This window comes from Emys orbicularis, chromosome 2 (assembly GCF_028017835.1).
Source record: "Emys orbicularis isolate rEmyOrb1 chromosome 2, rEmyOrb1.hap1, whole genome shotgun sequence".
NCBI classification, from domain to species: domain Eukaryota; kingdom Metazoa; phylum Chordata; order Testudines; family Emydidae; genus Emys; species Emys orbicularis.
In genome coordinates this window covers 251,941,637-251,968,843 of record NC_088684.1, presented here as the reverse complement: position 1 = coordinate 251,968,843, position 27,207 = coordinate 251,941,637, and the positions used below count along the sequence as shown (strand labels likewise).

Below are 27,207 nucleotides of genomic sequence, written 5' to 3'. Positions count from 1 at the left end.
TTCAGAAAATGCTGAGCACTCACCCTCTGAAAATCAAGTCCCTTTAAGGGGTCTCAGGTGGGGCATCCAAAATCACTTGCTACCTTTGAAAACCTTGGCCAACCTATTTAAGATATAGAATCTTCTATACAATGCAATTTTGCATAATTTCCGGGAAGAGTAACTAAACAGTTAACATAATATTCTTACCAATAAAGCCGCCATTACGGGTCCATGAACAATATAGAGCAAGTGAGTGTCAACGCTCATCCAGCAGCTGGGGGGAGAATATATCATTAACTCAAATACGTTTTTATACATAGCTATAAAATGTGCTAAGTACCTTTAAAATATATATAATACTCACTTGTCATTGAAGTATTTGGCTCTTGCAACAGCGTGAATAGATGCTGGCACTAAAGGAAACCCTACAATGATTAAAGGTATAAATCAGCCTTCATATTTTTTGGCATGCCGTTCATGTGACACTAAAAATAACATTTCTTCTTTTTAAAAATCACATATAAATGGGAATTCAAAGCTTTGACAAAAGAATTATAATTCCATCTGACTTCGGGTCATATGGCTTTCTTGGTTGTGAGATATAGAGGGAAATAATTGTGATACTGCTGTCAAAAGCGGCCATGGAGAGGTGTCATGCTACAATCTCAGCTCAAAGCTGCTGTCAGTCACTCCAGGCATGTTGAAATACCTGCAGGGAAAGGGGGAATGGCCAGATACACTGGGGAGGAGAGAGAGGGAGCATGCAGTTCTACATGAAGTATTCCCTTTGGAAAGCAGGGTTCCTTGGTATGTAAATCCCCACTGAACAGAACAGCAGTAACTTATTCTGCGTGCCAGGTGATGGAGCAATAAATGACAGTACAGCAACCAGGCTGCTTTTACTGAAGCTGAGGCTCAGGCCCTAGAAAATGTATAGAGTGGAGCCAGGAGTCTTACAAGTGGATGAGATCTTGGAGTGTTTACTCTGCTAATTCTGCAGATTTCTAGCCACAGTACATTCAGATGGCCCTACTCCACATGTCTATCATTAGTAGGGAGGGTATGGTAGAAATCCCGACTCCTCCTATCCCCGTATCAGCTCACGTAAGTCCTCTTTGGATGTGAAAGGGGAGGATACCACACTGACAGACTGATGTAGGGGGCCCATTTTTCTTTTTATGCCAATCCTGCATAAGGGAACCACTTGTACTGGGCTGAAGGCGTGGAAACCTGTCATGCTCTATTCTCCTCCTAGACCGAAGGAGCAGGCTTGATGTTTTTCAATCATCTGGGGGTGGGGGGTCTTGAGAATCCTGCATCCAAACCCTTGAATCTCCGGACATCCACGCCACAGTAGTTTCCCACCCCCACCATTAACAGCATGGTGATTCAGTAATCAAGCCTTTCCCTCTGCTTGCATGATACTTCCCATCCCAACAGGCTAAGAACCATGAAAAGGGAGGTTGTGCTAAAATGATAGCATTAATTTATACATTATTTTACTTCGGAAACTGTGATGGACCTGGTAAGCAGGAAACGACCTTATCTAACAACCCTGCACAACCCCTTCCCTTGACCATGTGTGTGGAGGGAGCCCAGAAACATGGAAAGACCCTGACCTGGGATGTGTCCTGGTTCTTGGGATTACGGCAATGGCATGTCAAGCCAGGAGCAGCAAGGAAGCTGGTTGCATGGAGAAACCACCAGGAACTGTGTAGCTCAGGTGTGACTGCTAGGTGTATGTCTGTGTGGGACTTGAGAAGAAGCAGCAGAGACTGGGCAGGAAGCCAGTACAGAGGGGCCCCAATGAAAGAGATACCACTAAGTGATCCTGGCTTGGAAACCTGCAAGTTCCTATTTGCTTTGAATAGAAGACTGGGCTGAAGAGGGCACCCCAGGCACTAAGCCTGAAGACTCTGAACTTTCTACTGGACTGCCCCAGCAGCCCAAATAAGAACTGCTATTGTTTACTTTGAGTTGTAAGTGTTTAAGCCTCCATATCAAGGGTATTTGCAACCTTTGCTTTTCTTGCCATCCCTGGGAAAATTCTCTCTTTAGCTAAGTGTCTGAGTGGTTATTGGAATCCATCTGTACTAGTTCTTAGGGGGCAAGTGACTGAATCACCATCAGTGCTTGCCTCTGAGTTACACTGGAACCCCACTAGTACCTTAGAAGTAGTGAACCAGTCATCAAGGGTTTAACTAGGTCAGTCAGAGTATTATGGGTTGAGTGGACTTGTAGGCTCTAAAGTTTTACATTATTGGTTATTGAGTGCAGTTATGTAAAAAAAAATCTACATTTGTAAGTTGCACTTTCACAATAAAGAGATTGCACTACAGTACTTGTATGAGGTGAATTGAAAAATACTATTTCTTTTGTTTGTCATTTTTACGTGCAAATATTTGTAATCAAAAGTAATATAAAGTGAACACTGTACACTTTGTATTCTGTATTGTAATTGAAACCAATATATTTGAAAATGTAGAAAAACATCCAAAAATAGTTAATAAATGTCAATTGGCATTCTATTGTTTAACAGTGCGATTAAAACTGCGATTAATTGTGATTATTTTTTTAATCACGATTAATTTTTCTGAGTTAATCGTGTGATTTAACTGTGATTAATCGACAGCCCTAAAATTAATACATTTCAAAGTGAACTAGTTGAAAAACAGTTTTATTGCTTTCTATAGTAGGAGGAATGTAGCTCTTTGGATTGCTTGCTTTGGGCGTCAGTGACTTCACCAGTGCTTTTAGGAGAACACAGAGACCTGAACTCAGGCCTTGGCAAGCTAAACTTTGTTCAGTTCACCTTCAAAGAATGCTCATGGCTAGAAAAGTTACTATGTGAATATGATGTCATTTTGGTCACTGTATTAGCTCCCTGGGGGTCTTCAAGAGATATCCACTTACTCAGCTGCCAAAATAATTTTTCACTACAGTTAGGACGGCAGAGTCAATGCAGCTACTGAAGAGCAAACTAGATCTTTTTCTGTTTCACGCATCACTAACAACATTATTAGTGATGTTCCAGTTGCAGAATCTTTTTAACGACAATGATGCACAAGAAGCAGCAGGAAGAACATAGCTCCAGATCCCATTTCTATGGAGCCACTTAGTAATACCAAAATTTACATTTTCAGGTAAACCCATGGTTTGATAGGTGCAGTGCTACACACGATGAGAGTGGTGTTTTATTATTCTGTTAGGTGCATATGCACAGAGAATTTGGCTCTATACATTCAAATGTACATCTTAAGGTCACAGTGGAAAGTTTTCATTAGTAAATTACAGTTCAGCAAGCTCATATTTATCTAGCTTTAATTTCCAATGGTACTCTCCAAATTTAGACCTAATTGTGATCTGCCCTTGTGCAGTTCCACAAAGTTTGGAGGGGTGAACCAGAAACAGTGAATAAAGACTGCTTGGTCTTTACTTCTTCCAGGAAGCAAAACATACAGAGAGGGACGGAAGGAGATGAGACCATGATTCAACTCTCTCTTTCCCCAGACCTGGGCATGGAGCTGGGCTGGTGCACCAGAAAGAGAAGGGGCAATCTGTACCATCCTTATAGATGAAACAGAGCGTACACCCCTTGGGCTGACTAAGAAGCCAGGCACCAGGCACACCTCTCTTGGTCATTCCTCAGAGTGGTGCAGCTATGTGCTGTCCCCTATATTGGGCTGTGTGAAAAATCACAAATTATAGCTTCTAGGAAGCATCTGAAAGTAGCCAACCAGTGATAAATATGACAAATCCCTACAAGCGAGGCCTGTTCCTGCTACGGCACAAAATGGAGTTTGGCTTGAGTGCACTTCTAGTTATATTGTGAAAGAATCTGTTTCAGCACAGCCCTAACCAATGATCCCCCGTTGAATTAAGGCCGATGTGCTTGCTCTGGTGCAGGCTGAGCTATTCAACTGACAGAGACGCTGCACATACCTTTCCCCAATTATGAAGTTGTCCAGGGACAAAAAACTTCCCGCTGTTTAGGGCTCATAATGATCCATGCATTTTTAAATCCTAGAGTATGTAAAATCCTCCCTTCCCATGAACATTGCTAATCTCACAAGAAAGGGAGAGACGATTTCTATCTAATCTGGAATTTATAGGAAGGAGATGTTCTCTGGGGCTTAAACTGGGAGAAGCTTTTAAGTGCTGTTTAATTCTTAAGGTCTCTGATCAGTGGTGATCCATGGAATACTGAGTCCCATATAGCTCAGGAGCTGAGGAGGTTGCCACACTCTTAAGAAGCGATCCCTCCCAGTGAAAGGGGCGAAGCATTGCATTCTGCTGTTGCTTTCTATGAAGGAATCATAGAATCATAGAAGATTAGGGTTGGAAGAGACCTCAGGAGGTCATCTAGTCCAACCCCCTGCTCTAAGCAGGACCAACCCCAACTAAATCAACCTGTCATGGGAGAAGTGGTTGGGGAGGAATTAAGCAACAGATGCAGGTTCAAGCCAGTTCTCATTTTTGTCTCATCTAGTTTATACCTAAGCCCACAATTTTTTTTCCTGGTGAGGTTTGGTTTCTTCCTACCATAAATGAAAAGAAGCTCAGCAGACATGAAACCTGCAGAGGGGGTGCTGGACAGCACAGGGTAAATTCTGTCGGCTGCAGCTTAGGTTTGAAATAGATAGACATGGGCAAAGAATCCTGAAATGGATATAAATGAGAAAAAGGACAAAGATCGCTGATCTGCTTCCCAGATGTGTTCGTGAGTTTTGTGATATGGGCTAGGCACTCATTCACTGGGAATTGGAATGAGACCAGAAATTCATTATCTGTAGCCCGCTAAAGAAAGTATTGATGGTAAGGGCCTTCTGTCACCACTTACCTGGGCTGGATTTATAGCAAATAATTTTAAAGTGAAAGAGTCTGCATCCCATTGTAAGGGACTGGCTGTGTGTATGTGCATGTGTTGCCTTTTACTGGCCAAACAACAGAGGAGAATGAGGGCTACCGCTATTATTATTCCTAACCAAGGGACATCTTTTGCAGACACAATAGAGGCCTGCATATCTGGTGCTGAAGGAGCAGAATTCTAGACCCGGCTCCCTAGGTTGTGTGCATGTGATTTAAATTGTTGTTGCATCTGTTCTCTGTAGCACATGGATTTGTAACGTCAGTTACAGGGTGTTGAGGATGTTTACTTACTTATCTGTACATTGCTCTGAGATACTTAGATATATTACCTTATATGTTTGGGGTTAGAAATTTACATGTTCAACACTTGGCCATTTCTTCCAAGACTACCATCATCAAGGATACTAACTACTATTAACTTTAACAGACATGTGTGTATTAATTACAATGAGTACACACATTGTCCTGTGCAAATAAATGAAATCCAGTTCAAATTTAAAATCCCAAGAGATCAAACTTAGGTCCTAATACACACCCATGAATAAGGCTAGTAATGTGTGCAAGTGGTGGCAGGATCAGGTCCCTAGTGTATAAAAGTGCCATAAACATTGGAAAGAAGTGACCGAGAAGATATGAATTATAAAATACATACCCCAGCCCAAGAGGTAATACCAGTGCAAACGCTGCTCTTCAGCAAATACTGCCACCACAATTAGAGTGTGAAGATATATGCCTTCGCAGAGCATCCAGAAGTAGTTACAACCCAGCATGTACTGGTGAAAAAACTGCAGCACCTTGCAGCTTACCTGTCAGACAAATTGGAGAGTGGTAAACTGCAGATCTGGGCAGACAATGGTTTACAAATTGTAACCAAGCAGGCAAACAAAATATCAGTGCTAAGCTTCAAGACAACCTTTCCTAGCATTTGCTAGATTTCTTCAGCGAATGTCATTGACAGGGCTATAACATACTGATAAATCAGAAAAATGGAGTCAAGGTCTCTCATAACTGATAAAAATCAGGTGCCAACAACAAAATTCAAGAAAGCATGATCTGGTAAAACCACACTTCAAAACATTTTTAGTCTATGAGTTTTAGAATTGAAGTCTGGGCTTTTTAGAAAAAGCTGTTTACAAGTTCTGTGCAGAAGAGATAACAACTGAGTCCGCCAAAATGTCTAATTCAGCTGTTTTCTTTTACATTTATTCAAATCATTACAAGCTATAAACAGCTCTCCTGTTTGATTTTATATCTAATAATCCCCAAAAATGTATACAGGGAATGGACCATATTTACAGGTGTGTCTACACTTAGAACGCTACAGCGGCACAGCTGTGTGCTTCAGTGTAGACACTACCTACTCTGAGAGGAAGGGTTTTCCTGTCGGCATAGATCTTCCACCGCTCTGAGAGGCAATAGCTAGGGTTGAAAGAAGAATTCTTCCATCGACTTAGCGCTATCTATATGGGGATGTAGGTTGGCTTAACAACACCATTCAGGGGTGTGGATTTTTCACATCCCTCACTGATATAGTTAAACTGACCTAATTTGCTAGTGTAAATCACACCTAGAGCTCTTATTCACTGCCTACTGAGGATGAACTGCTATTGGAGTCAGTGGGAGTTTCTCCTGGTTAATGTCCCATGAATGCTGATGAGGGCCTCTAAAGGCATATGCAGCGTTATTGTACTTTCCACTGCTCTTACGGAAGCAAAAAACAAGAGGAAAAAAGGAGGAGAGGTGTTTACAAAGGGCCAGACTGTGCCCAGCTTCTGTGCCACTTTTTCAAAAAGGAAGGTGTGAGGATTCGCTCACCTTGGTGACCTCTAGGAGAGGTTAAGCATAACTGCAATCCTTGCACTCGCTTGAGCACAAGCCCTGCATAAGGTCATTGCTACTAGAAAGCTGAAATGGGGCCATGGCCATTGTCTCACAGGTTGTGGAGGGAAGCCTGACAAGTCCTGTTGTCTACCATTTTCTGCCTACCTGCCAAAGTTCCAATGGTGCGGAGCAACTCTGTATCTCTCCCTAAATGAGGTAGTGTCAATAAAGCACAGTCAAGCTGAGAGGATTGAGCAGGACAAGGCCAGTTGCCTTTACAGGTCAAGATTTCAAGTTCTCTGCAAATCATATCTTATTGCCACTGGGTATGAGGAGAATTCTGTCTGTATACAGAGAGGCTCCTTGCATCCCAACATGTAAGGGGGTTTTGAGGATGCGATGGGCTAGGCTGTTGCTGCGGTGTCTGCTGGAATCCATTGGCTTGTGGCAGGGAAGCACAGGAGCCTCAGAACACCAAGGCTGCAGTAGTGATTGTGGAGTGACAGCTGCCATTCTGTAGCTGAAGGAGCAGATTCCTTCCCATTGACTTCTGTCGAGCTCCCCAGGGCACAGCCTGATTACTTGGGCTGTGAGGCGGGTTTAGGCTTGATTTGCCTCTTTAGCATCAAAGTTCGCTTTTGCGAACAGGGGCTGCTAACAGGGAGTTTCGCAAGGGAGTTCTTCAGGTGAAGGAGGAGCAAATACAGCACCCTTGGGGGTTACTTGCTGTGTGCTGAGCTTGTGTTTGTCAGTCTGTTTGGTTGTTTGGTTGTTTGAAGGACCGTGTGCTGTGGCTGGCAGTTGGAAGCTGTGAGCTTCAAAGGAAGGTCTGAAAGCTAGAAGCCTCTGGTAATTGGCTGAGCCTTAATCAGTGGGCGGGGCATTCACACAGGCCAGGGCTTTATAAAGCAGCGCACAAGTAACCAGGGAGCTTTTGCGAACAGGGGCTGCTAACAGGGAGTTTCGCAAGGCAGTTTGGAAGGGGAGTGGGAAGGGAGTGGGGGTCCCTTTATTCCCCTTAAAACCTATAAACCAAACTACATTCAAAACTTCTTGCTTAAACAACCCTTTCATTAACCAGGAGACAATGCAGGCAGAAGCCCAGCTGCAGAGTGGGGGCTATCCAGTTCATTGCACTGAGTGCAGCATGTATGATTACCTGCCCTGTGGGCGGGTGGCGTATGTGTGCATTCGGTGCAAGGAGCTCCTGGCCCTCAGAGACCACGTACGGACTTTGGAGGCCAGGGTAGCGGAAATGGAGGAGCTAAGAGAGGCAGAGAGGTATGTTGATGAGGCTTTCCGGGACACTGTAAAATTGTCCCACCTCCGGTCAGACAGCCCCTGTGCTGTTGAGGAGGATGAAAGGCCCAGGGAAGCAGAGCAGTCAACGGGAACAGAGGGAAACCTTCCCATAGTTGGGACCCTCCTTCCAGATGGTGCTGGGGTTGCCTCTCACACTGAGGTTACCTCTCCGGGGGAGGGAACTCCAGCTGCTAGGAAAAGGCAGGTGTTAGTAATGGGAGATTCGATCATTAGAAACGTAGATAGCTGGGTTTGTGATGACCAGGAGAACCGCATGGTGACTTGCCTGCCTGGTGCGAAGGTTGCGGATCTCTCGAGGCATCTAGACAGACTTATGTGTAGTGCTGGGGAGGAGCCGGTGGTCGTGGTACATGTAGGTACCAATGACATACGGAAGGGTAGGAGAGAGGTCCTAGAGGCCAAATTTAGGCTGCTAGGGAAGAGACTGAAATCCAGGACCTCTATGGTGGCATTCTCAGAAATGCTCCCAGTTCCACGCACAGGGCCAGGTAGGCAGGCAGAGCTTCAGAGTCTCAATGCGTGGATGAGACGATGGTGTAGAGAGGAGGGGTTTACATTCATTAGGAACTGGGGAAACTTTTGGGATGGGGGGAGCCTATACAGGAAGGATGGGCTCCACCTAAATCAAAGTGGAACCAGGCTGCTGGCACTAAACATTAAAAAGGTTGTAGAGCAGTTTTTAAACTAGGAGATGGGGGAAAGCCGACTGCTGCAGAGGAGCATGTGGATCGGACAGAGACTTCTCTTAGGGGAGAGTCTAATGATAGAGAATCTCCAGGTTCTAGTCAGGAGCAGAGGATGGAAGAGGATAAAGTAGGGGCCAGATCAGATGATAAACATTCACATAAAAAAGAATCTGACACATCAGAAAAGGGCAGACAAATAAACAGTGACACATTTTTAAAGTGCTTGTACACAAATGCTAGAAGTCTAAATAATAAGATGGGTGAACTAGAGTGCCTTGTGATAAAGGAGGATATTGATATAATAGGCATCACAGAAACCTGGTGGACTGAGAGCAATCAATGGGACACAATTATTCCAGGGTACAAAATATATCGGAAGGACAGAACAGGTCGTGCGGGGGTGGGGGGGAGTGGCACTATATGTGAAAGAAAATGTAGAATCAAATGAAGTAAAAATCTTAAGTGAATCCACATGTTCCATAGAATCTCTATGGATAGAAATTTCATGCTCTAATAAGACTATAACATTAGGGATCTATTATAGACCACCTGACCAGGACAGTGATAGTGATGATGAAATGCTAAGGGAAATTAGAGAGGCTATCAAAATTAAGAACTCAATAATAGTGGGGGATTTCAATTATCCCCATATTGACTGGGAACATTTCACTTCAGGATGAAATGCAGAGAAAATTTCTCGATACTTTAAATAACCGCTTCATGGAGCAGCTGGTACGGGAACCCACAAGGGGAGAGGCAACTCTAGATTTAGTCCTGAGTGGAGCGCAGGAGCTGGTCCAAGAGGTAACTATAACAGGGCCGCTTGGAAATAGTGACCATAATACAATAGTATTCAACATCCCTGTGGTGGGAAGAACATCTCAACAGCCCAACACTGTGGCATTTAATTTCAAAAGGGGGAACTATGCAAAAATGAGGGGGTTAGTTAAACAGAAGTTAAAAAGTACAGTGACTAAAGTGAAATCCCTGCAAGCTGCATGGGCGCTTTTTAAAGACACCATAATAGAGGCCCAACTTCAATGTATACCCCAAATTAAGAAACACAGTAAAAGAACTAAAAAAGAGCCACCGTGGCTTAACAACCATGTAAAAGAAGCAGTGAGAGATAAAAAGATTTCCTTTAAAAAGTGGAAGTCAAATCCTAGTGAGGCAAATAGAAAGGAGCATAAACACTGCCAAATTAAGTGCAAGAATGTAATAAGAAAAGCCAAAGAGGAGTTTGAAGAACAGCTAGCCAAAAACTCCAAAGGTGGTAATAAAATGTTTTTGAAGTACATCAGAAGCAGGAAGCCTGCTAAACAACCAGTGGGGCCCCTTGATGATTGAGATACAAAAGGAGCACTTAAAGACGATAAAGTCATTGCGGAGAAACTAAATGGATTCTTTGCTTCAGTCTTCACGGCTGAGGATGTTAGGGAGATTCCCAAACCTGAGCCGGCTTTTGTAGGTGACAAATCTGAGGAACTGTCACAGATTGAAGTGTCACTAGAGGAGGTTTTGGAATTAATTGATAAACTTAACATTAACAAGTCACCGGGACCAGATGGCATTCACCCAAGAGTTCTGAAAGAACTCAAATGTGAAGTTGCGGAACTATTAACTAAGGTTTGTAACCTGTCCTTTAAATCGGTTTCTGTACCCAGTGACTGGAAGTTAGCTAATGTAACACCAATATTTAAAAAGGGCTCTAGAGGTGATCCCGGCAATTACAGACCGGTAAGTCTAACGTCGGTACCAGGCAAATTAGTTGAAACAATAGTTAAGAATAAAATTGTCAGACACATAGAAAAACAAACTGTTGAGCAATAGTCAACAGGTTTCTGTAAAGGGAAATCGTGTCTTACTAATCTATTAGAGTTCTTTGAAGGGGTCAACAAACATGTGGACAAGGGGGATCCAGTGGACATAGTGTACTTAGATTTCCAGAAAGCCTTTGACAAGGTCCCTCACCAAAGGCTCTTATGTAAATTAAGCTGTCATGGGATAAAAGGGAAGGTCCTTTCATGGACTGGGAACTGGTTAAAAGACAGGGAAAAAAGGGTAGGAATTAATGGTAAATTCTCAGAATGGAGAGGGGTAACTAGTGGTGTTCCCCAAGGGTCAGTCCTCGGACCAATCCTATTCAACTTATTCATAAATGATCTGGAGAAAGGGGTAAACAGTGAGGTGGCAAAGTTTGCAGACGATACTAAACTGCTCAAGATAGTTAAGACCAAAGCAGACTGTGAAGAACTTCAAAAAGATCTCACAAAACTAAGTGATTGGGCAACAAAATGGCAAATGAAATTTAATGTGGATAAATGTAAAGTAATGCACATTGGAAAAAATAACCCCAACTATACATACAATATGATGGGGGCTAATTTAGCTACAACAAGTCAGGAAAAAGATCTTGGAGTCATCGTGGATAGTTCTCTGAAGCTGTCCACGCAGTGTGCAGAGGCAGTCAAAAAAGCAAACAGGATGTTAGGAATCATTAAAAAGGGGATAGAGAATAAGACTGAGAATATATTATTGCCCTTATATAAATTGATGGTACGCCCACATCTCGAATACTGCGTACAGATGTGGTCTCCTCATCTAAAAAAAGATATACTGGCAATAGAAAAGGTTCAGAGAAGGGCAACTAAAATGTTTAGGGGTTTGGAAAGGGTCCCATATGAGGAGCGATTAAAGAGGCTAGTACTCTTCAGCTTGGAAAAGAGGAGACTAAGGGGGGATATGATAGAGGTATATAAAATCATGAGTGATGTGGAGAAAGTGGATAAGGAAAAGTTATTTACTTATTCCCATAATACAAGAACTATAGGTCACCAAATGAAATTAATAGGCTGCAGGTTTAAAACAAATACAAGGACGTTCTTCTTCACGCAGCGCACAGTCAACTTGTGGAACTCCTTACCTGAGGAGGTTGTGAAGGATAGGACTATAACAGCGTTTAAAAGAGAACTGGATAAATTCATGGTGGTTAAGTCCATTAATGGCTATTTTCCAGGATGGGTAAGGAATGGTGTCCCTAGCCTCTGTTTGTCAGAGGATGGAGATGGATGGCAGGAGAGAGATCACTTGATCATTGCCTGTTGGTCCACTCCCTCTGGGGCACCTGGCATTGGCCACTGTCGGTAGACAGGATACTGGGCTAGATGGACCTTTGGTCTGACCCGGTACGGCCATTCTTATGTTCTTATGTTATGTTCTTATGAGACATTTTTTTCTGTCACACAAGCAGAGTACTGTACATATTCTCTGTCTCTGGAGGACTCAGCCTGCTCCTCCTTGCTAAAAAGGCTGGTTTTATCACTCCTTGAAACTGTCTTTTCTTGCTATAAAGCACACACATTTACTTCAGAGTGGTAGTCGTGTTACACATTTCCTTGCGTTTCAATATCTGGGTGTGAATTTCAAGGCTTAGGAAAATGCAGAACTGACAGAATTAACTTGCAGGGCTGACTTTATTTTTATCATTTCTTTTTCCACTCCCGACACAGGCAGATGAGGCAGTTCATCATTTTCCACGGTGCGGCTGAGTAGCTTTGACAAAGCGCGCAGACAGAGGAGTAGGATGTAATACAAATGTTTTGTATGAAAAAAATAAAATCCTGTTTTTTATATTGGCAAATGTTCTCATTATGGTGCTTAATTGTGTCTCATATTGTTTTTCACAAGTCTGGGTCAATATGTGCCATGCCTCAGCCCTTAGCATGTGCTGAATATAGCCTGTCAGCTGGGGGGCCAACCTTTCTCCATTCACTTCTTATTGATTGCTCATCCGCTTGAGCATTGCCTTGGCTGACAGGCACACAGAGCTTTGCAAAGATTGCTGTTGAATCTTGTTGGCATTTTACCTGACATAAAGTAACTATGCCAAGGTCTAAAATGTCAGTGAACTTCTGTGGTGAACTCATCATTATCTTGCAGACAGAGGGATCAAGACGAGCATATCTTACATCTGGCCAGTGACAGCCAAGCACTCCCTCAAGTGTTGGAAGGCACCAGCTTGGCACCTTCAGACACACGTTGTATCTAGCAGCTATTACAAATTATGGTAATTGTCTGAGAGTGCTGCCTTCAGGCCAAGGCCGGCTCAAGCGGCGCAAAAAAAAAAAAAAAAGCCGCGATCGCGATCTGCGGCGGCAATTCGGCAGGAGGTCCTTCGCTGCGAGTGGGAGTGAGGGACCGTCCGCCGAATTGCCGCCAAATAGCTGGACGTGCCGCCCCTCTCCGGAGTGTCCGCCCCCTGCTTGGCAAGCTGGTGCCTGGAGCCAGCCCTGCTTTGGGCACAGTGTCTGCTGTGTGAGTATTGAACTTCAGGGTGCTCCTGTCCCATGTTAAACACCAGACTTCGTAAGGCCACTCCACTTGGTAGTCCTGACGAGTCGATTGGCAATGGCTGGGGTTTGGGAGAAGAAGAAATGATTGGCAGATGCTGCCTGAGGCTTTCTGGTCAGCCACTGCCAAATCAACAATTTTGTATTTCCCATCTGAACTGGTAATTAATCTGGAGTTCATTGCACTGTGAATGGCAGCCGCAGTTGCCTTTTTCCACCAGGTATATGTCCACACTTGTAGGGTAATTTGACCAAAATCAGTCATTGACATAATTTTCTCTTCACATGTAAGATGTAACTCACACATAAGCACAGTGCAAGTTTCATGGACAGTAACTGTATTGATTTCCCATGATGCAACACTTCCCAAGCTTCATGTTCTTTATATTTATTTCCAGTATCCCAAACAATTAAAGTTTGTAGCTTTCTAAATTAAATTCTGTACCTATCTGACAAGCTAATTCCCACACACCCATATCAATTTATGGCTTCTTTGAGGCACTTAGTCACTAGATATGCAATTGGTTTAAGGAAACTATCAGGCTAGGCATGAGGGATGAGTTTGACTACGGTGGATCACATCTCATTAATTTGAGACTAAATTCAAAAAGGTTGGCTTGAATGGTTTAAACCTGGCAATCCATCAAGATGGATCATGTTTAATGAACATTATTCAAAACATGGAGCAAATCAGTTTTTGCTTATGATGAACAAAACAGTACAGCATCTTTCATTTGTGTACAAGTGGTGCCATGGAATTTGTGTGTAACAGCTACAGTCACAAGCAGCATTTTTCTTAGTCCTTGTCAGTTCTATTAATGTGAAAGAAAAAAAATGAATGCTGGAGAAGAATTTACATTATATTGGCAGGCACAGTTACCAAGTCATTTGCCATATTATTAAAAAATGCTGACAAATATAGAAGCACTGTATCCGCACAGATTTGTCTGAGCTATGAAAAACCATGCCTGCTCCAAACTAGGTCTCTGTAAAGTGCTTATGTTACTGTAACAATTATATTGAAACTGCAAAAAGTTAAAGGAACAACTCTTCCACCATTTACATGCTTGATAACTTTGACTTGCATAATTAATTTAAAAAAGTAATTTAATGTGGCTCTGTCACATCTTACACTCAAGTTACTTAGGCCAGGCCTACACTACAAACTGACATCGGCATCACTATGTCACTCAGGGGTGTGAAAAATCCACACCCCCGGGCGATGCAGTTATACCAACCTAACTCCTGGGCTAGACAGCGCCGTGTCGATGAGAGATCTTCTCCTGTCAACACAGCTACCGCCTCTTGTGGAGGTGAATTAATTACACTGGTGGGAGGAGCTCTCCCCTTTGCATAGTAGCATCTTCACTACAGTGGCACAACTTCACTGGTGCAGCTGTGCTGCTGCAGCATTTTAAGTGTAGACCTGCCCTTAGAGTATAAGCTTTTGGGGGCAAGGACTGTCTCCTTGTTATGAGTCTGTGAAAAGCCTAGCACAATTGGGCCCTGGCTTCTAGGTGAAACCACAATAAAAATAATTCCAGTGATAATATTATTATAATTATTAATATTAATAATAATCATAAAATATTTTGCTATCTAAACCCCCCACATTTCTTTGAGACATTTCCAGCTACAATACATAACAGAAATAATGCAGGGGATACAGAAACTGACCAGAACATCCCTACATGGGTAATTCATATATTTTCTCTTACACATATCTGTACAATCAGATTTTAGCAAGACAAGCCAGAGGCTGGATTTTGTGGTGCTCTCAAGGTCTACAGCCCCGATCCTGCCAGAAGATCCAGAGCAGAGCTCCATTCAGAGATTTCATGGGGGTCCGCTCATGTGGATCGTCTTGCAGGACTCAGACATAAGATATTGCATTAAACTGCAAGTTACATTTTATCTGTTCCTCTGTTAACACAAGGGCATTTGCTCATATATACTTGACTCTTCTCAGACAAGACTTTCCATACCACCTGATCACCTCTGAATAAAAAAACACTATTCAAGAACTAACCATTAATTATTATTACTATATTATTCTCATAATCCATGAGAACGACACACAAATAGCATAACACCATAAAATATCATATAAAATGAATAAATTTGATACTAGACAGATTTTTCATACCTTCTCAGTAGTTTGGATGAATGGGGCAAACTTTGGTCACAGCTTTGGACACACCTGAAGAAAGTCTCATTGATTTCCTGCCTTCCCTCCCTAAGAGCCATTCCCTACAGTGTGGTCAGGGGGTCAGGCTGACCTGGAGATCTGGCGTTTCTACCTCCCTGAGCCAGCTTTGAATAATCTAGTTCTAAGAGTATTAGAGCAAGTGCTGACTGCACAGAATAAAACCTCTCACTTCTAATTCCCTCTCTGTTTATTTGTGATCACTCTGGGTGTGCACACAATTTAAGTTCAAACAATTTCAAAGAAACCGCTCTGTGACAATGAGCCAGACAAGGTTATTATTTTTATATTAAGTCATCTATGTGGGCCAGATTAAGTCAAAAACTGCCAAATTTGCCTCAGTTTGTTTTAAAGAGAAATAAACATATTAGATCCTCGCTCGGGGGTCAGTCAGTGCAGTTCCATTGACTTCACTAGAGCTCTCCTGATATAAACTAGCTGACAATCTGCCCCATTGCATAGTTGTACTGACTGCTGCAGTAGCTGTATGTGATTTATTATCTGCATTCAGTTTGAAGGCAATAAAATATTTTCTCAGACATTCTTATTTAGTATTAAAAGGGAGTGTGGTTGGGTTTCAACTACTGAGCTGCCTCATAATTTTTTCTGGTTATTAGATTATTATTCTAGGAAAGTATCCTTAAATTCCAAGTATCCATATTTTGGACAAATAAGCAGTAAAGGACTTTTCCAAAGTAATGTTATGCTAAGCAGTGTGACTCAAAAAAACCGGCTATCAGAACACATCATACCTGCTCATATGTCAGTACCTATTTTCAGAAGTTTATGACTCACCCATTAAAACATGTTCCAGTCAGAAATATGGCACACAGGCTCTCAGACTAAGATGGATGTTTTAATATACTTTTTTAAAATTTAAATTTAAAAAACAAAATGGACACAGCTCAGAGGTACACTGCATTCTGTGTAGCTCAGGGATATAGTATGTACAATTTTAAAAGGGTACAATTTTCAAAAGTACCTACACGATGTAGGATCCTAAGTCTCATTTTCAAAAATTACTTAGGAACTTACCCTAAGTCTCATTTTAAGTAGAATAGGAATTAAATTCCTAAGGGACATATGTGTAAAGGTTCCTAAAGGTGCAGGTTTTCAAAAGGCACCTAGGTGCCTAACTCCCATAGGTGCCTAAACACTTCTGAACATCCCACTAGGTGCTAGTACCATAAAGAGAGTTAGGTGTCTAACTGCCATGTAGGCACCTAAATCCAAAATTTAGGTCTCTAAACCCCACTCAGCTACCACATAACCTTTAGGTGCCTGAAGTCCCTAGGCACTCAGATTTCTGTGTTAAAGTCTCCATGGCACCTGAAAAGCTGTAAGTGGGCATGCACAAAGCCACCTCAATCCTGAAGCCTAGGTGGCTAGCTCCTGCCTAATTCCCGGTGGGATCCTCATACTAGGCATTCCCCCTCCCCCAAATCTCGCCTATGGGGCCCAATCCAGTGCTGCACTCAGAAGCTGCCTAATAGGTCTTCGCACAAAACACTGGTGGGGGTGCCCCAACCTTATAACCTTTAGCCCAGTGGTTAAAGCACTCACCCATGAAGACCAGGGTTCCAATAATCAATGATCAAGAATTGATCATCAATAATTAATCAATAACCAAAATTTAATATGGTTTGAAATGATCAAATAATTAGAACTTGGCTAAGTCAGAGTGACTGAATGTATTAGAAAGTTAGAGATCAGAACAGTGCCTAACAGATATAGGCCTCATGGTTACCAAAATCTGGAGAACCAGCCCCCCAGTGATGACAAGATGATCCCAGTCATGGTTCTGAAAATGGTATACAAATTGACATTCTTATAGCCCCTCTTTTTACAGTTTGGGTCTATTATTTCCTCGTTTATTCAGACAGATACATTATATTTTTAGCACATTTTCTGATAATTTCAGACATCTGTTATTTACTTAGATCTTTTTGGTAAGTCCATCAAATTTTGCTAACTTAAGCATCTGCTCCTGCATCTTAGGACATAGCTAAAAATAATATTCCTTGCTTAACATTTCTTGTGCTGATAAGTTTTAGCAGGCTAGCATTTAGCTCTTCTTAGCATGACTACCAAAGCATCATAGAATCATAGGACTGGAAGGGACCTTGAGAGCCCTAATCCTGGTCATCTAGTCCAGTCCCCTGCACTCATGGCAGGACTAAGTATTATCTAGACCAGGTGTTTGTCTAACCTGCTCTTAAAAATCTCCTGTCTCTAGCTCTGCTGCTCCTTTTATATGGTCATCCTGGGCTCTGACTGGCTGCTCCCTACAGCTCTCTTATTGGGAGCCCTTTGCAGCCTCTCTAGGCTGCTCGGAGGACTTAGCACCATTGCTCCTTTCTTAGGATGGTTGTGGCAGGACCCTAAGGCCTCGAACTGGGGGCCTTTGAACCTAATCCACCCCGTCACAGACACTCATTGAAAGAAATCTTGGAAAGGAACATAGGACTGGAATGGGGATCCTGGGCCATCAAATCCAGTCCCTGCTATTGATGACTACACCATCATATAATCCCATTAATAAATTTATCAAGCTCCATTTTAAAAGGAGCCTCACTCTTCCTGTGGAAAGGCTGTTCCGGAACCTCATTCCTCTGATGGTTAGAAACCTTCTAATTTCTAGCTTAAATTTATTCTTGGCCAATTTATACCCTTTTGATCTTGTTCTAACATTGTCCTTTAGCTCAGTGGTTCTCAAACTAGGGCCGCCGCTTGTTCAGGGAAAGCCCCTGGCGGGCTGGGCTGGTTTGTTTACCTGCCGTGTCTGCAAGTTTGGCCGATCGCAGCTCCCAGTGGCTGCGGTTGGGAGCTGCGATCGGCCAAACCTGCAGACGCGGCAGGTAAACAAAGTGGCCCGGCCTGCCAGGGGCTTTACCTGAACAAGCAGCGGCCCTAGTTTGAGAACCACTGCTTTAGCTTAAATAGCTCATCAACGAACATCAGGTTTGTTGTGATTTATCTGATTCTTGACATTTATGCCTCAATGTAACATTTTTAAGTGTATTGTTTTTGTAGTTGCAGAATCATAGAATAGTTCGGAGTCATTAAAGGCCCCCTTCCTGTAAGGGCTTTGCTTTGAAAGATCAGATGAAAGTTTATGAAAGGCAACCTAACCCATAGAATGCACTCAGCACCACCTTCACTCCCAGGTCAACTGTTAGTATTTGTGCTAATTAATCTAACATTTAAGCATGATGTGATGGGCAACTCTGATTTTGTCCTGCATGGGTTGTTCAGGGCAAATGATATACAATCTACTTGGTATTCTGCTTTTTAGAATAGCAAGTAGGCTGCAGAGTTAAAAGAAGTCCAAGGTCACCTCCTGTAATAACAATAATTAGATATTCCTGTCACTTATGTACACATCTGAAATAAGATACTTGCTTCCTTCAAGTCTCTTAGCTACTGGGAGAGATACAGAACTCCACATTGCTCAGATCTCTTGAGATTAATCAAAAAGAAAGTAAACATCTCAATAAAGCACAGAGAACTTGATTAGTGTCAGAGTCCATTCAACAATCACTCCACTCCACTTAATAGTTGCAGCCTCGCAGGGACTCACTACTCAGTCCATACAAAGGTTAAAATAAATATAGTCTCTGTAGTGTTTGATAAGAGTGTCAGGATGGATGAGGTAGAAAACAGACTTCACATCACTGCCAAAGTTCTGGTTATGTGACCTGGTTTAGTGGACCTGTTAAAAATAGAGCAAGTGAGAAAAGATACATAATGGAAAATTTGTAGTAACAGTTCTCTTTCTTAGATGGCAGAAATGTGTAAGAATGACAAGACTGGTGACACGGGTAGGCAGCTGATACTAAAAGCAGGTTATCCTGGTCTGGTAATTCATGTTGATTAGTATAGTTATCAGAATGCAAGTGCTGATGGATGAGAGCTAGCTGGTTTAGGAACAATTCAGAGAAGACTGTGGTAATGCTCAGAGGTTTGGATAAGCAATCAGATAAAATGGTAAATTAAATCAACACTGTTGATTGAGGGTCTGTTCCCTCTGTTTATTGCTCAAGTTTGCAATTTGGGGATTGTGTTAGCGCCACGGTGGCTCCTGAATGTTCAGGTGGCAACTGTGGTCAAGACTGCTGTTTTTTTCACCTACACCTGGCAGGAAAGGTGCAGCCTGTCTCTCAGAAGTTGCTAGAGTTCTCCATGCCTTTATCACTTTATGATTAGACACTACAATGCACTTTACATGGGGCTACAACATAAGATCATTTAGAGTTACATTTATGGAGAAAGTGATTAGGATGTTACAACTGCAGCGCTATTGGATCCATACTGGTTTCTCATTAGATGTAGATGGAATATCAAATGTTGTTTTGACAAAGAATGATTTGGGACTTGGCTACCTGAAAGACATTCATAGATTCCTAGACCATTGCGATAATCTAGTCTGACCTCCTGTATAACACAGGCCATTGAACTTAACACAGGTCATGGAATTTATGAGAGAGAACATAATCTCTCTCTTTGTGATACTAGGATAGTTAAGATCTACAGAGATGGTTGAACTAAGACTCTGCCTTAGGAGAGAATTCAGTAGCAATACTCATAAAGTAAATAATAGCCTTGCTCTTAACTCCCCCCCCCCAATTATTTTCTTTTTTTCTCCCCGGCTATCAGCTAATTAATTTAATATTGCCTCTCTATGGAAAAAGCATCCCTAGTAATTTTCTTGAGAAAGTCTGAATCTTTCTCATGAATGGTAGCTGCATGATATGTTTTCAAGCTGAATTCAACTGTTGTATGCGTGACACTGAATATTAATGCTCTTTACTGAAGTGCCGTCTAAGTATGCTGCAAATGGCCTTTTATCATTAATACTTGGATCCTATGTTGCATACGGCTGGTCATGATGTCACTACTTGGCATGGAATTGCTACCTGAAAAGGGAACTTGATACTGATGGGGTGAAATGTAACTCTAAATTTGCTTTTATATACAAAAGTTATGAAGAAATCAACAAGAATATAAAATCTTGGGGATAAATAGGAATTACTGATTTCTTTTTATGCTGTTTAATCCTTTACAAATCTGTCTTCAAAAATGAATGAAAATATTATTCCACTCAGGGAAACACTGCATTCATTTTTAATAGTACATTCATACATGAGGGAGAAAATACATTATTTTTGTTTTCAATATGTCAATTCGGTATTCACGCTGCATCTTCATCAGCGCTAATTGTATTAAGTCTTAGGTAACAGGGATAATTATTCATTCCTAGGATAAACTATGAGACTAGGCTGACTAGGCTGACTCACCGCTGAGTTACTCCAGTTTTATGTGAGTGTAGTTCCAATGAATTCAGTCACACTAGAGTAAAACTGGAGGAATGCAGTGGTGCATTAGGCCCTGAGTTTACTGTTGGCAGACACTTCCTTTGCAAATGACCCTCCATTAATGTTAAGCAACAGAGGCAAACTAATAGCTCTTGAAGAAATTCTACATTCAAGCCACCACATAATCCATAACTGAGGCCTGCTGTGGGAAGAATGGGTCACGACACAATTGGAGCCAAATCCTGCCTTCCCTCCATGAGCACAGTAGGCCCTTAGTGCAGTCTAACCATTGTGGTTTGGTTGTGCTTGAAGGGAGAAGCAGAACAGAAGCAGAACAGAACTCTACCTGCATGCCACAGAGTCCTGCTCTGCACCACCTGCCTCTGTGGCTGTTTGGAGGGTGGGGGCTGTGCAGAACAACCCATACAGGGGGAATCTGGGCCAGCAGCCACCATTACTACTGGAATGTAGTTGTGGCTGTGCTGCTCTCATGGGAGGTATCCTTCACATAACACGTTAACTCGTGCTTTGCACATGGGACCAGAGTGTAGTCCTAGGCATGAAAGATTCCCCAGTGTTCTGAGACACCAGTGTAGAAGGGCCCTTAGCTGTTACATAGCTAGACTGTGGCTTTTAAGACACAGCTCCTAGGGCAGAATGATCTCTTTGGTGCTACTCTTTGTGCACAGGGAGAATGCAGCATGCTCCATCGAAGGGGAGTTCAGTGGAATAGATTGCTCCCCTTGGTGTGTCAGCCCTGCTTTGTGGGCCAGGACCCTGCCCCCTTCTTAGAATTTCTACTATGAACAGTTCCTGTGCAGCCACACAAGCACGTGGGATGCTTCTTCCTGGATTGTATGGTTGCACAGATACCACTCCCAACCTGAGCCATAATGATGAGGAAGCACAGGGCAGGGCTCAGATTGGTAAGGACACTGTGGTATCCTTAACTTAAAATCTCCTTAGCTGGGTTGGTTTGTCTTGAACCCTCAACAATATTTTAAGTGGGTTTATTTTCCTGCTTGGTTTAGGAATGGGAATCAGCTGTGTACAAATAATTCTTACAACGAGGTTCACAACAACACTAGTTCTCATTCTGAAAGATGGTGCCAGCATTTGTTGTGTCAGGAAAGAAATATGCACCACTCAAATACATGCTGCTCTTCTACACCTACAAAGGCTAATTAAAAGCAGGCTAGCTGTCACTGGGGATATGGGACCGATGGCATCCGACGAGTCCTGATTCATCAAACTCAGCTTGCAGGCTTGTCTTGGTAAACTAGCTTGGGAGAAGGAAACTAATTGGATTTGAACATCTTATTTCTACATTTCATTAGCAATTATTCTGGGCAACTGCAAAATTAAGGCACAGCCCTTCTATTTTGGTTTCAAAATTAGAAAGCATAAAAAAGAGTAGCCCATTGCTCTGCCCTGCCATGCTGGAGTCTCAGCTGGAATTCCTAGGAGCAACACTTTGCTCCTTTTGCTAGCAGTGGTTTGAGTGCTGTGAAAACAGCACAGTTGGCCTCTTTGGGATGGGCTTTATATTTCTCTGCAGCAAATCCTCCTTCCTTCAATTTAAGTGTTGATAGGCTCTAAAGGGAGTCCCAGCCACTGATCCCATGAACAGGATTGGTAGGAGTGAGGTTGTGAAGCCTGGTGTGAGTTTGAAGCTGTGTAAAACGGAGCGACACAAAGCACCTCCGAATGAACGAAAAACCAAGCCAGCATGCAGTCTGTGCAGGGTAGTGGTGTTATATGCACGAACATAAACAGAGTGGCATTCACCTGTGAACTTTTCAGTCTGAACCCAAATTCTCAGCCTGACCAATTTTTCCCACACTGCAGATAGAACAAGTCACAGTAGTTAAAGAAAACCATGGGAGACTGATCAAGGCCACCACCAGCTGTTTGTTGTACGACTGAGTGAATGTCTCTGTGAGAAATGCAAAAGTGGGATTGGTAGTGCAGATTGACAAAGGTATTTAGGTACCTAAAGATGAAGAGAGGTGCCTATTGGGATTTTCAAAAGTGCCAAAGTGAATTAGGCACCCAACTCCCTTTGATTTTCCTAGTCTTATCGACATCGATAGAGGCCTGAAATCTGGCCCTTTGTTCCTTTTTTGTTTACCTTGGCCAGTGAAAATCATTGAAGTCAGTTTCACCTTTGGTCATAGTTGGGTTCCTGTTCCTGGCTCTGCCCTACTGAGATTTCACACACAGAAGGGGAATGCTTATTTGTTTTAAAACACATGTTTTTATGAGATTGGTTTCTTTTTCAAAATTAGAACCATTTCTATTTTGCTTTACAGCATTTACATTTTGAGCTAAATTTCAGATGACTGTGTTTCTTTAGGGACCACAATCTTCCCAGACTCACACCCTGTGTAAACCCACTGGTTTCAGTTGGAGTTTGCATGAGGGGAAAGCAAAAACAGAACTTGACCCGCACTGACATGCGCAAAACCTAGTGAATATTTTGCTTACAATAGCTAAAGGACACTTGTGGTTATCTTATTCACACAATTAGTCCCATGGAAGTCAATTAACTGCTACAATTATAAACACAGGGCTGAATCCTGAGCCCCACCATGACCCATTTGCATACCTCTGGCAGTGCAAAGAGACCAAATAGTTGATCAGCTGTGGAATTCTCTGGTATAGTAGGAGATGCCTAAATGGCAAGGTGACAACATAGCCTTCCTACAGGCACCTCTCAGCCCCTAGTGTAGAGGGTGTGCCAGAGGCTGGAAGAGGTGTGGCTACAGGTCACTGAACTTCAGCAATCTGCAGCAGCAAGATTCCCCCTTGGGGGCTGTTGGAGCCAGTTTGTATTTTAGAACAGCTCTCAGTTTGATCGAAACCATGCTGGGGTCTAAAATGGCTCTGGCTGCCCTGTAAGCAACCTGCATGGAACTTAGAAAGAGGAACAGGGATTTTAGGATGGAGAGGCACCAGGAAGTCATAGCTAGGAATGCTAAAGTGCAGATAGAGCAGCTCTGTGAATAGTTGCTTTAATAAAGAGCCAGTTTAGTGTAATAAGAATGGAGTCCTACCATGTTATTATCCAGCACACAGAACATGGAACAACCCCCCGTACGTGGAACTGCACTCCTTGATGGCTCCCCAATCTTTGCCATGTCCAGCAGAGACTGAGCAAAGTAGAAATTTGAGGCTAACAGTGGTTATACTGAAGTTAATAGGAATTTTACCATTTATCTTCAATGGGATCATTTTTGGCTCAGTTACTGACACAATTACATTTTAAAAATTCCTCAGGACTCCGTCAGGCCACATCAGAAAGAATCATAACTAACAAAAGGCAGAAGGTGCCTGCTGCAGTGCTAACAAGGAAGATAATAGTTACCTTCAGAAAAGAGCTACAATTATTTCTGCTTCTGCAATATTGCCCATCACCTTTATTTTCCTGGCTCTCATTCCCTGTTTATCCCTCAGGCAATAGGGGAAAGCCAATTGCACTTTAGTCCCATAAATCAGTTTTCCTCTCCACACTTTATCATGATACATTGTTCATTTCTTTCTGTGTCTCCCCATATTTTGATACAGATACAGGAAAACCTCATTTGAGTTGAGTGATGGCGACTCTACTTTTAATGAGTGAATGGGGAGACTATTTATGGCATCCTGCTGGTCATGATTTTTTGGTATAGTATTTATACCACAATTTTGTTGTTAAAGTTTTTACCTATTGAGAATATTTGCTTTAGTGCTGTTCTTTCACTTTCCTTTTATGCACCATTGGCAATGCTAATGCTGGACTGAAGTGGGGAAGAGGTATGTGGTTTCTCTTCGAGGCATAATTCTTTTCATGCAATGCACTTGGCATGGTGTACCTCCATACCATTCCTTACACAGGGCAGATCGGCAATGCACACTCTCGCCCAATCATTGGGCTGGAGACAGGTCTGCTCCCAGCTAGAGCCTCTTCAAACTGTGCAGGAAGGGGGAGGGGACCATGTAATGCTAGTCCTGAAGAAAGCACACTGCACCCTCCTCTATGAGAGTCAGAGTGGCTGTACTTCCTGGGGACTCTGAGATATCATACCTGGCTGAAGAGCAATGCTCTTAGGAGTGCCCAATGGGGTACCATGCCGTTGTGTTGTCCTTTAGCATGGGCTCTGTCACATTGTAACAGAGCTCTAAACTTTAGACTACACTTGCCAAGACCGTTGAGTAACCAGGGGAAAGCTAGTGCACAAATGTTGAAGAGATTGTATGAAACAAGGGGGAACTTGGGTAAAGAGGAAGATACCAATATTCTCTCCCTTCTCACAACAAAGTGCTATGAAATAAAATAAAATCTCTTGGTAATTTTAAGCTTTTCCAGACTAGCTTCAAATTACTCAGCCATTGGTTACTTGTGACCAAATTCAGCCCTCATATACAAACACGTAACCCCAATGATTTCAATTGATACTGCAGGGGTGTAATGAGGGCTGTTAAATGGTATCTGTTAAATGATTCGGTTTCTCATTAACAGAAATATCCCTCCAGACTCCAGCTGTGTCTTATCCACATACACAAATCAATATTCAGCAATATAGTTGCCAGAGTCATGGAATAAGACCAGTGAATGTACAAGATCACTTGAAATTATTAGAAAGCTGGAGTTCTATTTATATTTTTCAGACCTTTTAATGGAAAAATCTAATTTGTTGTTCACAAATAAATGTATTTCTCCTTGTTTTAATTTCAAGACTTAACACTTTTCTCCATAATCAATTTTAGGGATACTATAATACATCGTCATCATCATGACAAAACACAAAATAATGTGGCCTCCTTGCAAATCAAGTGCCAACCTGATCTATCTCTGGTAAGGTGACTAAGATGGTCTGACTGTATTTTCCATTTATGTCCATCACTGGCAATCTTGTCCTGCCACCAATGCTTTCGGCACCTACATGATCACTGTCTCTGAGGCAGCATTCCTTGACACACACACTTTGGAATTTGTTGATCTTCCATTCTTATATGTCTATACTAAGAAAGCAGACAAAACCAAACCAGTGCTGATGGAGGTGGTTGCTGGGTTCAGTTTAGAATATCCTCATTTCCAGTCTTGTCCTGCCACTTGATATGGAAAAGCTGACGGATATGATGAGAATTGAAAATGTTAGTCCAGTGTTCTTTGGCCTTCCTCACTTCCATACAACAGAGTTGGTATGAATGTGGTTCTATAAATCCACAGCTTTGTAGCAAGCTTGATGTTACAACAGATCCATGGAGGCTGTCAGGCCCAGAGCAGGCATGAAACATGGCAGCAGCAGCAGCTGTTGTTATATGAGCATCTACATCTTTTGAGCATCCTCCAGCACTGTCTATGACAGCCCAAATATTTGAGGGCTGCTACATACTTGAGGTCCCACCTGGACAGGTTAACATGACCTGGTTGTAAACTGGAGCTGGAGGCTGTTTGATGGTAATGGCCAGGGACTTCGTTTTATCTGGATTAATAACCAGTTCAATGCATGCTGCTTCTTGCCTGACCAGATCGTCCACCAGTTTCAGTGATTCATCAAACTGAGTCAACAAGACAATGTTATTCACATATTCAAGATCCCAAAGCAGAATGGTGATACAATAATACTGTCATTTGTCTTCAGCATCTCAGGGGTAATGTTACCCTCAGTGCCTTCCCAGACTTCAGCTTATGGACTGTGGTCCAGATACCTTCTTGATTGAAGGAAGGTGGCTCTACTGTGACTTCCTTCCCCTCTTCAAGTGGAAGAGGGACTGCAGGTGATGGACAATTGAAGAGCATCATGACACGGTCTTCCCATCAATGCAACTGATTCTGCAGACTCTGGCTGATGCTGCCAGCCCAATTCTTTACTGGAGAAGCTGGTGCCACATTCCCTTGCAAACACCGCAAAGTTGAATAGGGAGTGCGGAGATCACGCCTGGTGGCAGCCAGTGGTAAACTTCATTCCAAAGTTGAACCCACTCAGCCTTTGCTTTTGCTCTCCACAAATGTGTATTTGAAGACTCAAATGGTAGCCTTGCTTTTTATTTCGCTCCAACAACTGTGAGCATTTATTCCCTGACCCATAGATGTCATTTGAAGGGCTGGGGCCCCATCACTAAACTGGCAGAGATCAGCACTGATGACCTGAAACAACATCATTGACAAGAGAGTGAGACTTCACTCCATAATGCTTCGATAGCCTTACGTGGTTCAGAACGGAAAGCTGTCTGATAGGTTGGTTGTAATAAGAGCTTTTGGCTAAATCAGACTAATTTCAGCTCATTAACTGTCTGTCATCGAAGTCAGAGGCGTACTTTTGTCAGCAAAAGCTGATGGTTCAGCACTTCTGTGAACTTTTACATCCAATGTTAATCGCCAATGATTGTTAAGGAGGACATGATTAATAACAGTCCTAGTGAAGCCATCTGGGCTGTATCAGGTCTGCTTGTGAATCTCTGGCTGACAGAAGAGCCAGTCAGAGATCACCATGTCGTTGGCAGCTGCAAATTCCAGCAGTTGCTGCACACTCCTGTTCTTCTGCCCAATACCAAACTTCCTGAATGAACGTGACCTGATGTAATTTTATTTTCCTACATGCAGGAAAAGTCACCCAGTATCATGACGACATTTCATCCCAGAGTGTCATTAAAGAGTGACCACAGTTGCT

General features: G+C 42.5%; 1 protein-coding gene across 1 annotated transcript in view; it reads right to left on the bottom strand.

Annotated features, from left to right (window-relative positions):
* CALCR (calcitonin receptor) overlaps positions 1–27,207 on the bottom strand; it is a 161,675-nt gene that overhangs the window by 35,974 nt on the left and 98,494 nt on the right. The window contains exons 9-11 of the mRNA XM_065398458.1: positions 5,504–5,657; positions 347–407; positions 190–256 (exon numbers count right to left, since the gene is read on the bottom strand). Coding sequence (XP_065254530.1) covers positions 190–256; positions 347–407; positions 5,504–5,657 — 282 coding nt within the window. The remainder of the gene's footprint in view (positions 1–189; positions 257–346; positions 408–5,503; positions 5,658–27,207) is intronic.